Below are 19071 nucleotides of genomic sequence, written 5' to 3'. Positions count from 1 at the left end.
CAACTGAAGTAAATTTCTTTGTAAAGCAATATATATTGGGTGATTTCAAGTTCGATGTTGGTGTTGGAAGCACATTCTGGATTGCATTTCCTAGTTAAGAAACCTATCATGACAGACCAACATAATAATAGTGAGTGACTTTTCAGGACCATCTTTATTTCATATATGGTGTTATACTCATGTAAAAATTGACCTAACACCAACACCAAGAGGTCGACACTGAATTTGAAATCACCCAATCACTTAATCAAAGTACTGGAATAAAAACAGCTCGTGTTCCTACTCACCTTATTGACTGAAAGCTCATTGGCCGTTTCTCCTTTGAATTGATACTTTGCTCTGCCCTTCCCTTCTGCACTGGGTGCATTAGCCTGAAGGTTCCTTGCTTCTTCAATGCTAGTCACAATCTAAAAAGATGTCAAAGAAATTGAATGAAATGAGACAATTCTTTAATCATAGTTATTCTGTTAATGGTAACTCCCGTGGGAACTCAGTGGGACAGTTTTATGCTTGTAAACCCCAAGCTGGTATAACCAATTACCTAGAAAAATTTTATGTCTAGGTTAATCAGTCGTAGTGGCTGACGTTATAGATGACAGATATTACTCTTTCATCAAAGTGGAGACAATGGATTTGAACTCACAACCTTGCAAGTCCGATGCTCTAACTACTGGACCACAGGACCCATACAAAGCACACATGTAACATTTAATGATAAGAATGTACCACCTTGCAGTCTTAGATCGGCTTGGAAGGATATTTTGCATTGTTCTAGTTTCCAGATGGTATTAAAACATTTTGTAACGGGATCCTGGGTCACATAACACAAAGGTTAGCAATTGATCGTACGCTTGATCTTCACGATTGATTGTACAATGTAGTCTATGGAATCAATCGTAGAAAAATGTTCTATGATCATTGGTAAGTTTTGTGTTATGGGCCACTCGTCTTTTATCTTCATACGAACGTTACCCCCCCCCCCTTCATGAGCACACTATTAAACAATTGTTTATTCTTAAAAAGGTGTTTTGAAATGCATTTTAATGCAACCCTTGTAGGATTATGACATCACTGACATCTGGATTCATTCATTGCAGTCATGCCTTACTTTGGCACATGTTAAAATTTACATCACTGCAAAGAATACCTTCTAATTATCCAAGCATGAAGACATACCACATGAATATGGCATCAGATTATTTGGGAGAAGATACTCTTTCCAACCATATACATGTACAATGATTATGTGCTCATGTCACATTTTTCTCCTTTCTCCTTAAAATGAGGATTTGTTACATGTAGGTGTCAAGTTTTTTTGGACTCACACGGTATAAGCATGTTGGTAATATCATTATTGAATTTACATCACGGCAAATAATACCTACTAATTTTCCGAGCATGAAGACATACCATTTGGGAGAAGATACTCTTTCCAGCAATATATAAAGATTATGTGCTCATGTCATATTTTTTTCCTTAAAATGGGGATTTGTGAGGTGTCAAGTTTTTTTTTTACTCAAATGGTATAAGCATGTTGGTTTTATTATGATTAACATGAAGCCAATCATCATCAACTCACCTCTACATATGTTCTTGGAAGGATGCCTTTATTACCATGATGCTCTCCCTCCAACCAATTTTTATCAATCTCCCTCGTCAAATAAATGGTATCACCCTTCTTGAAACTCAGCTCCCTGCAATGTAACAACACATATTCAATTAGTTATCCTCCTCACATGATAGACACAACAGATGAAAGATTCATGCATGAATTTAGATACCTTAAAGGGGAATTCAACCCAGGTGGAAATTGCTTTCAAAACAAAGATGGAAATTGCTTTCAAGACACAGGTGTCTACATTTGTGGAAGTTTTGATCCGGTACTACATGGTTGCCTGTACGTCAAAGAATTTCATTCAAAATTCTGTTAATGGGTAATTCCGTAAAATATGTATATCCGACCCCCTATATGTAGGACGTTCATGAATTTTTTGTCACTGATTTCTTGTTCTTTTTACAGTCTGTAATGTTCTCAAAGGACCATGACTTGGTCAATTTATGAAGTGAAGTAAGACTTGAGAAAAATGGGGGTCGGATGTACAAAAAAAGGTTGATGATTTTATGAAATCTCCCTAATTGTATATAAATCATGAATTGGTCAAGCTCCACATTATATTACAATATTACTCAAACCTAAAACCCAATAATATATTTGAAGCTTGCAAAGTTCCACAGATGAATTATTTTTCCCGATCCCCTTTCACAAAACCAGTGTCACACTTGGTAATCGTGCACTTGCACTTGCTGCCTTAAAACTATGTGATAGCCTGCCAATTGACATAAGAAGCTCTCCATCATTGAAAACCAAAATTAAAAACATATCTCTTCAGTAAAGAGAATTTACTTTGTAGAATTAAGTAAAAGGAGCTTTGAAAAAAGCACATGAAAGCTTCATGTATACAAATTAATGTTATTATAATTTAGACCTATATGCAATTTCGCATATGAAAAATATTCCACAAAATGGCACAAGAGTCCATGTCACCATATCCTGTCAATTTCCTGAAAGAAAAGTTACACAAACTAGCATAGTACAGGCAGGTAATTAAGATTCATGCATGGTGCAAAACAGTGCAGACTCTGTGCTGATCTGTGATATATTTCACAGAAGACCTTCTTTGAGCTAATTTCGTTTTTGCATTGTAATTACACATACTAGTACCTCCCTGAAAAGAGGTCAGTGGATTCCAAAAACTACAAAATGATAAAAACTAAAAATACGTAAAACTTTACTTTGGAAGTTTGTGCCACTTGACCATATCATGACTGATAAACTACATTATTGATACCATTTCTTCATTCAAAATTAGTAGCAAATACAGATACAAATGCAGCATATACACAATTCAATAAATGAAACAGTACGAGAAGTAGATAACAAAGTCAAATATGCGGACATTCGCAATTATACTGGGCCCCGTTGCATTAAAGTTACCATTATAATTGTAACTTTGCCATCCAATGGTATCTATAATGGATTCCTTGATTTTGATTGGCTGTTGGACCATGTTACCATGGTAATTACATGTACTATAACAGTGAATCCTATGAAATGGGGCCAGAGGGGCATTTCATCAATATTTTCGTCCGACAAGTTGTCAGATCTGACAACTTTCCTGGATTCTGATTGGTTGAGAAGCACTGTTACTATAGTAACTGTCGGATAAAACAGGACTTGTTGGATAAATCGTCCAACAAGTCCTTTCATGAAACGCTCCCCAGGTCATCTATTGTAAAGGGAAAAGACCAAGATGTGCACACTATTTGTAAAAAATATGTAAATTCTGGAATTGTGCATTCCAAAAAGTTTTTGATACATGTACTTACTTTTTGCTTTGTGCAGTGAAGGGGTACAAGGCTATGGCACTAGCTCTTGTCAACTAAAATTGAGAAAAAAAATAATTGAACAAATCATTAGCATGAAACAAATGAAATGTACAGAGGTGAGGTGAAGTATTGAAGACTGTATTTATGATCTAGTAAGACGTTGAAACAAATTATTAAAAAAAAAAACATGCCACTTCTGGACCCGTTTCATAAAAGTCACCATTATGGTAGCTTTGCCATGCAATGTTAACTATCATGGAATGCTGATTCTGATTGGCTGTTGATCATCGTTACCATGGTAGTTACCACTGGATGGCAATGTAACCATAGAAGTAACTTTCATGCAACAGGGCCCTGGTATGACAGAATGCAATTCTGTGTGTTTCACATCTGTCATAAGGCTGTTTTAGTAAATCAATATTCTAAGAAAGCTTTATGAATGCTATGTACATGTACTACTTGCATTTTATCTTGTTATAATTGCATTTCAAATACCAGTTCATAATTATTAAAGTGGTATTACAACTCTGACATTATAACGCTATTTCACATAGTTATGACGCTTCTCAGAATACTGATCACTCTGCGACCTCCTAAAAGCAAGTTATACCACTACTAGTTATTAATAAGCATTTTTGTGTTGTTACAACATGGTAACCTATAATGCAGGTAATAATGCTTCTCAGAATACCAGTACATGAGCATTTTACAGATATTGCAACCCATAAATATGTATGTATGTACATGTATAACACTAATTGTAGCGCTGGTTGTGGCAGTTTTCATAACACCCATCATTCCATGACCTATCAGTATAATCCTCTGGCCCTCCCATGCAATACAGACTCAATGGAATGACCTTTAAGCACCACTGCTGGCCTAATGGTCAGTGATCACCATGACCTTTTACTGGATTCATTCCATGGGGGTATACCGATGCAATGTCAACAATAACAAGGGAATACCTCAGGATCATGTGCACTGAGGATCGGTGGTTTGTAGATTGCGGGGGACCTAAGCAGTGAAAAAAACTACTGTACATGGGGGCTCTGGGTGCCCCAAAATGCTCGAAAGAATCAGGGAAAAATAAGAGAGCCCCAGAAAATCCCCATCCACTGCAATGTGTTAAAGCTTATCCAATGTTACTGATTTATGCAGTAGGTTGTGAAGAGTATCCCTTACTTTTTTTTGTCTGGACTTAAAGGTATAACTTAATGTTATACTATAGACATATAATTTAAAAAACAAAAACAAAGGAGAGATGAAATATGTACATGTACATGGATGATTTCCATTAACCTAAAATCTCTGAAACAAAAAAAATCAAAAGAAATGACTTTGATAAGCTATAATTGAAGATTTTGCGTAATTTCATAATAGAGCACATACAAGTGTATGTGATGAAATTAAGATTGTGTTTCCAGTCACTTTATATTTCACTTTTTTGATCCACTAAATAATGGTTTTGGGATGCAAGTTTTTCTGGGCTTCGTTTTTGTAACATATCACAGACACAGGTGACACTTGGGACCTCGCAGCTCAGAATTTTTTAAAGTCAAATTATTTAGCCAATGCCTTTAACCATCAAACATAATCCTGTATGTACTGAAGAATTTTATGTATCATTTATTATTATTATTATCAATTTTTTTTTTTGGGGGAGGGGCTGGTTTCATGAATGTGTTGCTTCAGCAGCATTGTTAATTGCAAAGATATAAAATTATACTACATGCATCCCTCGGAAAGGACATTAATTGGAGACCCTGTGTTTGAGGACGTTTATATTCTTTAATATCTCTTCTTTTTTGGGGGGGGGGGGTTGTTTAATGAAACGTTATGTGTTGCTCCTGAATCATTGTTCATCTGAAAGGTACAAATTGTATTTAATGCATCCCTCCAATGGGACATTAATTGGAGACACCGTGTTTGAGGAGGATCATCAGTGTTCGCACAACAAGAGTAGGAGGAAACCTACTCTTCACCTGCCCACCCCAAACTTTATACCTCGGTCACATTTGCCCTATGGCATCAGTACGGTGAATTGAAAACAGCCGTTTTATTCATTATTATTTAAACCACCTATATGTAGCTTTTCAAAAAATGTTATAACGGTTGCAGAGATGCTAACTGATAGCTCAAAAAAATCCTGAAAACCCAGGCCTGGCTCCAGGGGCCCGCCCAGGCCCAGGGCCCCTGGCGGGGTCAAGGGCGAAGCCCCCTGAAGCTGGAACGTTTTCTTATTCTTTAGAGGGCTGAAATCATTAATCTACAGTAGTACATAACAAATAATTAATGACATAATAAACTTCATATCATAGGCAAGAAAGGTGCTCCAAAAAAAAAATCATGTAAGTTGTAACCCGTACTCATTACGGTACGGGTTAACCTGCTGCGGGTTAATATGCTGCGGCCAATGGGTGCGACTCGGGACGGGTGTATGTAGCAGCTGGGGTGCCCTTTTTCACTCACTGTACTCATCAACAAGACAATCCTATACTATTGAAAATCCATAAATCACAATTTCTATCAAAATGATGGATAGTTCACACATATGAATTGATGAATACGCACCAGAGAACACATATTTCATGGTAGCAAATAGGTTTTCAGCTGAAATCCCGCGGCAGACAACCAATCACTCACGCAGCAGCAGGCAATTGCAGCCACACCGGGCCGTGCTTCGAGCGGTTCTACCGGCGATCGCCCGACTGGGATAGCGCTGACACCCGTATCCCTGCAGGGTATAGAGCGGCGTTTGCAACTGCTACAGTGTATTGCTCGCGCGTACCGTGCAAGTACAGTACCAGCTAAACTTCATGCTGCGCACAACGCTAATAATTTTCCGTCTGCGCAAATTGGCCATCCAAAATTGAAATTGCGCTCTCCGTAGCGAACTCCGTGACAAGATTTGGAGGGGAAATTTTTACGGATTTCACTTTGACAATCGATTTTTTTTTCCCGGAATATTTTTCAGCAAAGGAAAAAATCCGGAATTCCGGAAAAATCCGGAAAATTAGCAACTCTGAACGGTTGTGACCGAGGTATTTATTACATGTACATTGGGAAGAAAGACTCGCCGGTCACAGTGGTTCAGTTTGCTCTTTGCCTCCCAGGAAAGGGTGATGCAAAACAAATAATGATAATAATCTAGGAGATTCAAAAGTTTCAAGACCCCACCCCTCCCAAAAATAGGAAAATAAATAAATGAAATAAAATAATAAAATGAAATTTAAAAAAAAATCAAAATGGGGGCATGGAAAGCAAGGACAGGAAGGTGTTATGAGAAGAAATGTGTCTAGTAGATGTCTTCTCTAACTGAGAGTCAAATTGCAAAGGGAAAGTTTTCACAGCAACAAGACTGTAAGGAAATAATCCACTACACAGCACAGCACAGCAAATAGATAAAGGTTTGGGATAGATATTCATTGTTTTGTGACTAATGTAGGCTGCATTTAAGCAACACCTTTTTAACCCTAGAAAAAAAGCTTCTCAAGATAAACATTTACGTCTTTACATGAAACTGACATGCTATAAAAGTTTGATTTGAGATGCAATTCTGCAGACCCATGGGTGTTGAAACATCGAGTAAATGCAATGGAGATCAAAATCATGATTCCATGATTAACCTCAACCCAGTTCAGAAATACATTATTAACAGGGATAGAGCTTACACAAGGATCCACTCTCAATCATCATCATCAATGCAGGGAGATACATATTGATTTTGCATGGATCCTACACTTTTCTGATCATTGTTACAATGAAGATTGCAAATAACATACCCGGTACATGCAATGAATAGGGAAATTCCATAAAATAATTGAACCTTTTTGTTTGTACATCTAACCCCATTTTTAGACATTCCTCATCTTACTTCATGAACTGCCCAAAACATGACAATTTGAGAGCATTCCAACTTTCATCAGAACTAGGTTGAACTAAGAACTTTATAAATAAGAATGTTATAAAAAAAAACTCTAATCAGCTCAAAGTAGGAATCGGTTGATTAGGTACATTATCAATTTCGATAACTTTCCTTTCCACTTTTAATCATTTCTATTCATTCCCTCTCATGATCAAGCTCTATAAGAGTTTCAAACATTACGATATGTGGCGCCACGATGCAACTTTGGAATGTGTGAACTTATAAACACCCTCTATCTATGTAGATCACCTACTATGCTAACAGATCTATCTCTTCAAAAATCCACCTGTCTTCACCCATCACACAAATATATGGCTAAGGCTGACCAATGTGAGCAAGAGACTCCGAGAGATCGAGGCCGACATTAATTGCACTGTTTCTCTTTTAAAGTGATTACAAATCTCATTTACACTCTAGCTTTCCTCTGCTTATTTAGGCTTTTTTCAAGCAAACTGATCAACTTCATTTTAGATTACTGTGTGATTGTAAGAGAATAGTGAAAACAAATAATAAAAAGAGTTCCTGAAAATGTTCAGGAGCAAAAAAAAGGAAAGAAATATAATGAAATTGGAATGGCACAGCAAAAAGGAGAAAATAACATCAATTCATGCTCATCATTCAAAATATCTGGCCATATTGCTAAATTTTTATCATGGAGAATAAGGCATCCTTTTTGAAAGACAGGTACTTTATAGTAATGCATCTTTTCTATCTCTACTGTACGTTTTTGCAAATGTACATGTACTGTACATAACATTTCTGTATTACTACAAAACTATTTGATGGTATTTATATATTTCTATTACTATTTAACTTTTTCTTTCTCTTTCTTCTAAATTTCTCCATCCCTAACATAATTTTGCCTATATACAAGTAGGCCTATGCATCTATCAAATAACCTGCACATACATGTACTTTGCAGCATTAATCATTATTCATCATTTACAGGCAGCATTTTATTTCTACTCAACTTGCTCATATTTACTTTTATCCAAACGTATCTATCTGTTTGTCTCATCTCTTCACAGCTACATCCTTAAATATCTTCCTCCGCAAATACCTAAATCAATCTACATTAAAAGGATGTTATTCTTGATACTGTTCTGCATATATTCTAATGAACTTTTAGGAAAAAAGCTTTATTGCAATGCACTTTTGAAAATTCATATTTTATAAGGTTCTTTTCAAACAAAAAAAGTATGATATTGTTTTGAATGCCTTGAAGTGTTAATGGTTCTGCCAAACTTTAAAATTATCTCATTAATATCACACCAGTTCGTGCAAACTGAAAAGGAAAATAAAAAGAAAAAAATATCAAACCAAACAAACTGAAAGCGTTTGATCTTGCATCTACTGAGTGCTAGAAAGGGTCATCTTTCATTTTGAATAGCTATATTGAGTCAATGCCCTTTCTGCTCTCATTAGACTCCCACCCTTTGACTACTGTAGTCTGTCATTCCCATAAGCATTATAAAGGGATCAGCAAGTTCCGGTAAGCCAAGGGTTAAATTTCTTTTGCAAAGAATTACATGTACAGCAGGCTTGGATGCAAGAATCTCATTTCCTTGAAGAGTAAAAGCACCACCACCACTGCATGTCCGTGCTAGCTGGATCGACACCAAGCCTTTTTTTCTCTTGGTTGTCCATGTTCCATGCCCGTGCTTTAAAAACCTTAATTATCCCCACCTTATATTCGAGAGAGGGAGTACGTTCAACTTTGGGCAGTACCTCCTGTTTGGTTGCCGTGACGGTGACAGGTGGCGTGAAGTCGAAGTCATCGAAACGATCGTCCGAGATGGATGGGGACTTGATGGGTAGGTACTCCGGAAGACTCTTGTTGTATGAAGCATCGGGCTCTCGGACCGGTCGGGGCTTCTTTTCACTGATGTTCTTCTATAATGATTAATAATAAAAAAGTAACATTTATATGATGATTAATAAATCTAATATGTACAGCAGTATGCCTAACGATAGAGTATTTGAACGCTTGTTGGAATGCTGCCCCGGAAGTAGAGAAAGTGCATAAATTTGGTGTGGTCAAGTAAGGATCCAGTGACCGGGGTAATTATAATTGCAATGTAAAGCGCTTAGAAACCAATGTATGAAGTGCTATATAAATGTAACTATTATCATTCATTAAAATGTTAATGTGATAGTTTGAAGACTTACGTCTACTGTTGGGAACTGGTTCATGTAATCATATCGACTGTCTTGCGTTACAGGCTTGGTATTAGTAGATGCTGTCAAAGATAAATAAAAACAAAGATTGTAAAATAAAACATCAGCTATTAATACTAAAATAGTGACATCTATTTCTAAACTTGTGACCTGAAAAAAAAGGGTCTCCAAAATTGATTGTAAAAGGTATGATAAAATGGAACAAAATAAAATAGAAAAACAAACAGGGAACATAAAGCAATACAAAAACAACAACCTACACAAGTACAAACAATATACAGAAAAAGAAGAAAAAGTCATACATTACTTGCACTCTCTCCTTGCTTATCATTAAGGATTAAAAAAAAGGTTAATTTCTTGGATAGAATGTCTTTGAAAGTCCATAAATACATGTAAAAAAATACATACAACCTATCCAGAAATCTACATATTTCCAAGGTTGCAAAATGATTGATTCAAGAAACTGTAATATTAATTATTTCTTTGAAAACAAACACAGAGATAGAAAATGAATTAAATTAACTGGACTGCTGAACATAGGCAAGGAGATAATATCACTCTTTAGTGATATCTCTTTGATATAGGCCTATGAGCCAATATTCGATCGCCCGTATTCTGAAGTTGGGTTTAAAGTGATTGGTTAACATTGGTTTGACTTTTAAAAATCTGAGCTAGAAGGTCACACTTGTCACCTGTGTCTGTGATATGTTACAAAAATGAAGCCCAGAAAAAATTGCGTTCCAAAATAATTATTTAGTGCTTCAAAAATTGAAATATAAAGTGACCGGAAACACCTTCTTAGTTTCATCCCATACACTTATGTGTACTATTTAGGTGTCTATAAGACGCCTATTTATAAAATTGGGGTTTGCCTTGTAGTTTTAGCTTTTCATTCTCAATAATGGTTGTTTTCAGGGTTTATTAGTTCTAATACATGTACTTGTACACATGTTTCATCTTGGTTTGAGAATTTTTTAAATCGGCTGCTCACAAAGTTAAACAATACCTTTAATTTAAACTCTGGTCTATAGTTGTGGTTAAACTATAGACAGAGCTGCCAACCTGAAAAGGAACGTTTTTGAAGCTGAAAATCAGTATTTCGGTGAGGAAATCAGTATTTAAAAAAATACCATAGGACCACACATACAACTGAAACTTTAGAAATCAGTATTTTACATGAAACTATCAGTATTCTTCTCACTTCCCAGTATTAAATACTGAAAATCAGTACTACTTGGCAGCTCCGTATAGATAGCCACGAGGTTCAATGAATCTTCTCAATTGACTCTCAAACCAGTCTTAACTGTCTGGAAAAATAAATAAGATAGTTGTCTTCACTATTAAAGAATTGGGAAAGAGCACAGTGAACTATTTAGAAGCATACAATGTAAACATAATTTTGACATGTTTGGCTTCCCATAATTCTAGCAAAGAGTTAGACCATGGTCTAACGTTAAACCTGACTTCAGAATACGGGCCTTTCAAGAGAGAGAGGGGGGGGGTATAGGGAAGAGGCATAAGCTAGATATGCCAATGACCTTCAGTGCCATATGTTTTCTCTCATCACTTCTGTATCAAAGCCTTCAAGGTGAAATTACATTCCTCCCTCTCTCTGTTTTCAGTATTGAACACTTCCAAATGCCAACATCAAAAAGCTTCTACATGTGTGTACACAATAGTGGCTTAAACATCACTCAATATACAATGAACTATCAACAAATCTTTAATGTTTTTGAAGAAATTGAACAACCCCCCATAAAAAGAGGGAGAGCTAAAATTGATTGAATTGGGCTACATCCTATCCAGTTTTTGCCTTGCTTTATTGTTTGTTTTTCCTCTTCTTATTGTCTTTATATAAGTTATATTATTCTGATATGTTGTCTGCGAATTTTAAGAGATGTTCAATAAATTGAATTTAATTAAATTTTCCACATTTTGACTACAATTTTATTATTATTATCATTAAGGGATATCCAACATATGTTAAATTTTAAAAGAATTGTCTCACTTTATAAATTGTAGGTTGAATATAAGAAAAGGCAGATCCAGATGGGTCAAACTGTCATAAAAAAGTTAACAAGAACAACCCATCATCCACCGCAGGAATGACTAATTACATGTCATTGGGGCCAATATTACAACTTTAAAATAAGGTGAAAGTACACATCTGTCCTCACTAGATCATTAATAACTCATTAACTATGGTTCACTGCTTCTGTTTCTTGATGAAGTCTCAATACATATCCATACTGGATGATACTCATTAATCACTTTCATACCCACCCCATTATAAAAAAAACCATCTGACAAAGAGTTGGGAGATATTCAAAATAAAACTCAAACTGACATACATGACTTGTAGTGTAATTATTAAAGAGATATGAAATTTAGATCAATCTACATGCATAACATCACTTTGCAAATGTAAGACTGGGTGATACTCCTAAAGTGATTTCATACCCATTCCATCACAAAAAAATATGGACCCCATCTCTCAAAGGGTTGATTTAGTTAAAAAATAGAACTTAGGGAGAGACAAATGACTTGAAGTGTAGTTAAAGAGATGTCTAGGTATGAAGTTTAGATTAATCTATAATATATGCAAGACTGGATGATACTTCACACCCATCCCATCACAGAAAATACTTTGAACCCCTCTTACAAAGAGTTGTGAGAATTCAAAATTAAATTAAAGCCGATAAACATGTGTAATTACAGGGATGAAAATTCTAGATCAAGCTATCATATCACTTTGTAAGACTGGATGATACTCCTACAGTGATTTCATACCAACCCCTTCACAAGGAATGTCTGGACCCCATATTTCAAACTCAAACATAGATTGACCTCAAATAGGGTACTTAAAAGAAACCAAAATTTTTGATCAGGCTTTCATATCACTTTGTAAGACTGGATGATACTCCAAAAGTGATTTCATACCATCCCATCACAAACAAATCAAAGAAAATTACAAAATAGTCAAAAGAGGTAGGAAGTTTAGAGTAATCACAATTTGAGAATGATTAGAAATCTATGTGGTAAACAATCAATCACAATTATTTTTAGACTTTTTCTCTGAATTACTGCTCACTGCTACTACTCGAATTTGGCTTAGAAAATTTGTGCAAAGTAAGAAATATATTGTTACATCTATGTCTAGACAAATTAGAGAATATATATATAAATCTGTGTTGGTAGCCACTCTCAAACTTCAATCAAATAACATGCCTTAATTTGAAAAATGTTTTGTTTCGATATGGCATGATTCTTTATGATATAAATTGGTTATCTTACAGCACCTGCTATTTGAATGCTATCATCTTCCTATTCTGAGGAATAAGATAATGAACAGGTGCAATACATATTTGATATGATGATTTGATGCTGATTGTTTTCAATCAAGAACAGGAACAGACTGACTCACGACTTGATACACAATGCATGGTGATGCCATGTATGATGGATCATCATGTCAACGTTCATGTATTGCAAATTTATGCCATCAATCACGTGATACCACGTTATGAGTTTCACGTTATTTTCAAGAAAAAAAGATGGCAAAATTAGAAAATAAGCTGGATAAAATTAACAAGGGGTTAAATCAGTAAATGGAAATTTATTTTAAATTTTCATCAAATCTTTCAGCCTTTTCAGCTGAAAGCTGTTCCTTAAAGGGGAAGTTTCACCCTGTAAAATGTTTATTGTAAAAATAGCAGAAAAAAATATTGGAAGGTTTGAGGAAAATCCACTGAATATGAAGAAAGTTGTTAGAAATTAAAGGTTTTGGATTTGTGATGTCATAAAACAAGCAGCTGCCCATTATGTAATATAAAATCCAAACATTTCAATTTTTTATTGGTTCCTGATGATTTGTTTTCTCTGTAGGAACAAGTGTGAAATGATTTGTCTAATTGATATATACTGAAAGTACAGTAAAAAACATTTTCAATTTTCTGAGAAAATGACATTTCATTGATTTTTTTTACCATACAATATATAGGAAAGCTACTCACATATGACGTCACAAATAATCAAATTCTAATAACTTTTGTATTTTTTTATGGATATTCCTCAAACCTTTGGCAATGTCTTTATAATTTTTTCTGCAATTTTTTACAAAATTTTTGTCAGGGTTAACTTTCTCCTTTTTAAAGATATCTAACAACAAAAAAACTACAAGGCAAAATTACAATAATAAGCTTGATAAATGTGCAAACTAGGAGAACAATCAATAAAAAGACTTCTCCGCAATTTATAGTACATACATCACTATGCCCATTACAAAGGAATGCCAACAGAAATTCTAGCAGCCGTTGCTGTAGTTTGGTATGCACTGAAATACCACTATAACAGTAGGTGGTAAATTCAGAAGTGTATCGGTGACCCATAAACAAAAACACAAACCTCCCTCATACCAAACAATCATATCCACCATGGCCATTGGAGGCAACTGGACGAGTTCAATTTTTTTAAGGTCATGAAGAGTAGTGGTTCATATATGTAGGATACGTGGCATAAAACTGATCAAAAGTAATTTGTGAATCCTAACTATCCCATAATTGAATTATGATTAAGCTAAATTGTAGAATAACAGATATGGATCGCAAATAAAAAAAATAAAACACAAATCATTTATTGAACGTTCAAGTTATTTTTCAGAAGGGTAATTTTTCCTCATTTTAAAACAACACAGTACAGCAATTATTGTCAATAATTGGTAAGAGTGAAATAAATCATAGAAAAGGAAAAGATTGCACCCACTAGACCATGAGTTGAAACAAAAACACTGGCTGGCATATGGATCTGATTTCATTTATATATAGGTATCCCACAGCACAGGTAGTATTAAGAGGCTTTATCAATGGGCAAATGAGAAAATATTGAATTACATAAACAAGGCTTAAATTAATCAAGCTCCATGGAAGGCCAAGGCTGTGCATTATGCATAGGCGGCGGAAGCGGGGGGGGGGGGGGGGGACCTGTCCCCCTAAATTTTAGGTGGGGGGGGGAACGGTCCTCCCCTCAATTTTTAGTATATACTTTTTTTTGGTCAATTTTGTTTCCTGCGTTCCCCCCCCCCTAAATTCACGTGGACCCCCCTAAAATTTAAATTTAGTTTTTTTTTTCTTTTTTTTTTTGCTTGTCCAAAAATTTTGGTGATCCCCTCCTAAAATTTAGGTTGATAACCTTTTTTCTTTTCGCTTGTCAAATTTTGTACCTGTGTCCATCCCAAAATTTCAGGTGAACCCCCCCCCTAAATTTTTTGACTTCCGCCACCAATGTGCCCATGTAAGACGGTGCCCATTTTAATTTTTTCACCAATTATGCACTGTAATGCCCTATGATAGTGCGACTTTGCCCTAGAAAATAATAAAACCTACATGTAACTCCTGCCTGACTTGAATGATTGAATGCAATCATTTTTCAATACAGATTTTTTTCAAATGTAATTCTAGGGTGGAAGTATTCGCTTGAACACAGCCTTACAAGCAATAATCTACATGCACCTATTTATAGATCTTCAGTTTGCGAGTGCAAAAAATAAAGTTGGATATTGCTTGTGTCATGGAGAATGAGTTTTAAATTGGATGCGATGGGAGATGGTAGGGATAGTTGATTCTACTTTAATGAACACCGACTTCGTCCTCATTTGCCCTAATTCTGTTGACTTTGGTCGAAGTAAACAACTTATGAGGAGGATCTAATAAGGCCTCCTTAATTGCTACATGTATCTACTTCAAGTTAACCCACTGAATATTCAGAATTCCTATTCTTTTAATAATTCAAACAGAATATACAGATGAATTCATTCAAAGCATTTTACAAAAAACAATCATCCCCACTGCCACTTGGAAATGATAAAATACTATTCAGATGAATAATTCTGTTTCTTGATACTACTGGGCATTCTACACAAGGAATAATAATGCTACACAGCTTCAGCTTGGAAGTCTACACTTCATATCAATACAAAGAAAATGATCCTTTATTAAAGTATTGTGTGCAGAACAAATAACAATTCATCATGATTGGCTTGCTCCTACCGAGTCCGAACCGCAATGAAAAAAAAATGCATGATGGATACTAAAATTTTAGTATAGTTCAGGAGTTTTCCTAGAGTTCTGTGTTAATGCATCATTAAAATAGGCAATATAGATTCCTGACATTAGACCTAATGCACAATTTTTAAGAGTCTTTCTTTCTCACATGGAATTACCTTCTTTCTAGCAACATCAAGAGCACACCACTATACTGTAGAATAAAAGTAAGAAGAGCAATGCTATTGATGAACAATTTTAAAATTACATGTAGTTATATGAACTAATCCCTTTACTTACACTTTTTCAAGTGCCTAGCCATTTTTTGAACTAAAAGTTCTAGTGCAGTCATGCACGAAAACAATGGTTTTGAATATCGCATGATTAAAACTAGCCACTTACAGTTTGTAGTATATATAAATTTCCTTTCAAATTTGAATTACTTCACTTCTAGGCAGGCCAGGGCCCTGTCTTACAAAGAGTTACAATTGATACGATAAACCACAACTATGGAAAGCCAGCAATGTCAACATCTAAAATGCATGTTTGTTAAAAACATTTTCTAGATACAATGTAAAGTCATACATTCATCCTTTTCTTGAAAATTATTGTGCTTTTCTTTGCTTACAAATGACATTGTGCACAATTCCTGGAGGTAAAATTATGATCATATTATCATAGTTCTACATAAGACGGGGTCCAGAAAATATGAAAGGAAAGAAAGAAAAAAGACAGGAAAAAAGAAAATGAAATAGAGTACCATATTTCTTGATGGATGATGTTCTCGGGGGTGGTTTGAATGTAGCTGGTTTCCACCTCTTAGGCTCCTTGGCCGGCTGTGATAACGAAGGTGAAGAGGATCCTGATGAAAACGATGATGACGATGGTGGTGGAAATGATGACAGAGATGATGAATACGATAATGAAGGTGATGACGGACTGAAGTATGATGATGATAAGGATGACGATGAGCTACCTGGCGTATATTGATTCCATGACGATTGTGGAGTAGCCCTGGAAGGATGCTGTGGTGCTACAATCACTTGAGGTTTGTTTGGAGTCTGTTGCCATGACAATGAGTTCGCAGAAGGTCCGTAAGCTGGAGATAGTCGCGAATGCGACGGTGGAGAGGAAGTCCTCATGGTAGGAGAGGGTGTAGTTTGACTGAATGATAGCGCAAAGTTGTGAGACGAGGGTCCAGAAGGAGATGACCCGATGGACAATGATCGTAATCTCATACCACACTGATCTGGCAGCGAGGAGGACATTTGCATGTGATGAGAGGCCAGAGGGGGCGAAGACACCGGTATTGAAACGGGTGGGGTTACAGACGCACCTGGATTGCATTGTAATGTTGAAACAGAAGATGACATGGCTGCCGGGGTCGATAAAGATGTTGTGTGAGCCGTGACAGGTCCAGGCATACTTATCGTTTGCTTTGTCTCACTTGGCAAAGTCCCTGATGATTTAGGTTTCTGGGAGGGTGCGACTGCATCCTTGGCCGGTTCTACGTTATCCCTGCTAGTGTTGGTGGAAATTTGAGATGCAGATGATGCGACAGATGATACTGTTTCACTGGTATCAGGTACTGGAAATGGGGCAGGGGCCTGATAGGTGGATGTTACTGGAGGATCTCTCTTTTTAGAAAGGGAACCGAGTTGCGGACACTGCGGTATCTGCTCCAGTAAGATGGTCAAGATGTCCGCAGACAGGGGTCCAGGATCTGTATTGGTCCTTCGCATGACTTTTTTCTTGGGACGACCGCTGGGGGGTTTGGCAGCGGTCACCTTTGTGAGATCCTCCGTGCTGGAGCGGCGCTGGGGGTACTGCACCATCTCGAATGACGGGTTGTTATGAAACAGGCTTTTCTTGTTGGGCGAGAACTGCCGAAAGGCTTGAGTGAATATCATTGCTTTGATGGAAATCAGCTGCAGATGAGCTTCCTTGGGATGAGAGAGCAATCAAATGAGTTAAACCCTCCAGGCGTCCTATGGACGTTGGAATGTCAATTGGCTGTAAATGTATGCACCACGGCCTGACAGGCTAATGAACTGATTGCTGCCCCAAAAACGTGCGGACAAAAACAACGACAATGGTCGAGGCCTGCAACAGTGATATCTGGTCATCGATACAAGCATTCCAGCAGATCAGGGGGTCAGCATCGGGTTGCTATGGGTGAAGTAAAGACTGCCCCCACCTTCTGAATTCCTTTAGGATATGTCCACGAGACTGATTATGAACACATCTTTCAAGAAGCAATTGGTTTGAAGAGTCTGTGCAACTGTAATAGCATGAATTTAATTGAGGATAGCTTTCCAGTGACTGCTACTCAACTGATATACGACTTTACTTGTACAAGGGGAAAATAATTGACTGAAACATATAACTGAAAAGGCGATGAACAACCCCAGGTTATAGCCAAATCCTATAAATAGCATATCCCTAGTTCATATCCTGTTCTAGCGAGAGAAAAATGATATTATCCTTTTATCAACAACGAATCAAACTCCACACATTTTGGAATGCCAGATTGTAAGTATACTCCACACCAAAGACCACAGCTTCCAAAATGGCAATATTCCTCATACAGATCACGATTGTCCTTGCACTGCACTTTACATCACCAAAACATGGTATATCCACCATATATTATGATGAAAAGCAAGAAATAATTTTCATGACATGTTTCCCACGCCTGCAAGCCTGCTGCAGGCACGGCGCTAATGCACTACGACAAGACACATCCAAGCAATTTTCTGCAGCTACAATCACGAGCCGGCGATCCGTCTGAGAGATGACAAGTATCACATAGCCGGGGTACATTCCTGTAACATGGGTCATCTAACCAGCGTTTGACAATCAAAAGTCATTAGCGCCCATGGATAGGCCCCCTCCTCTCATCATGATCCTTAAAGGGACTAGTCAGGACATGTGCACCCATAAAATAAATGTCAACAAACAAAAATGAGGACATCATTTTTTAAATAAACATCTCCAAATACATGTTTAGGAATCCAACCTGCATGACTTATAGCCATTTTCAATTCCAAGGATTTGCAGGATTCAATGTATGACAAAAAGTGTACATAACACAAAACATATCAAGGAGACTGGCTTTAAGTATGCAATGATAGTGATAGTTCTATTATCAAATGACGAAGCGACAAGAAACCTCATTAAGGGAAGATATCAATATCATCTCATTGGACGCCTACAGTTCTACATTACTCGGCCAAACAAAAGAAAATGATAGTTAAGATACCTAACTTCATATATCACTATGAAATCATCAACTCATATGCCACAGGTAATTTCACAGTATGATATGCTCTGCGGAATCTTCAAACTAATTAGTATGCAATTTTGCCTAAATGAGATCAAATTATCAGAAATAAAGCAATAATCTAAGTTCAAAAATACAGGAAATACTTTCATAGGATAAATTCAGGCTCTTATTTTGAAACTTCATATTCCAGTAGTTCATCAAATCAGTGATAACTGTTATGAACAGCTTCATGAAAAAGGCCCACAGGACACTTCATT

The 19071-nt window shown here is 36.4% G+C and overlaps 1 protein-coding gene across 13 annotated transcripts in view; it reads right to left on the bottom strand.

The window, feature by feature from the left end:
* The window catches only part of LOC121431563, a 119700-nt gene that overhangs the window by 14238 nt on the left and 86391 nt on the right, over positions 1-19071 (bottom strand). For 12 of the 13 annotated variants that reach the window (XM_041629088.1, XM_041629090.1, XM_041629084.1 and 9 more), the window contains 5 exons: positions 9482-9552; positions 8999-9205; positions 3388-3440; positions 1580-1694; positions 288-407 (listed from right to left, as the gene is read on the bottom strand). In XM_041629088.1, the coding sequence (XP_041485022.1) occupies positions 288-407; positions 1580-1694; positions 3388-3440; positions 8999-9205; positions 9482-9552 (566 nt within the window). The remainder of the gene's footprint in view (positions 1-287; positions 408-1579; positions 1695-3387; positions 3441-8998; positions 9206-9481; positions 9553-19071) is intronic. The other variant, XM_041629087.1, reaches the window with a different exon arrangement.

This window comes from Lytechinus variegatus, chromosome 18 (genome assembly GCF_018143015.1).
Source record: "Lytechinus variegatus isolate NC3 chromosome 18, Lvar_3.0, whole genome shotgun sequence".
Lineage (NCBI taxonomy): Eukaryota > Metazoa > Echinodermata > Echinoidea > Temnopleuroida > Toxopneustidae > Lytechinus > Lytechinus variegatus.
This window is presented reverse-complemented; position numbering and strand designations above follow the sequence as displayed.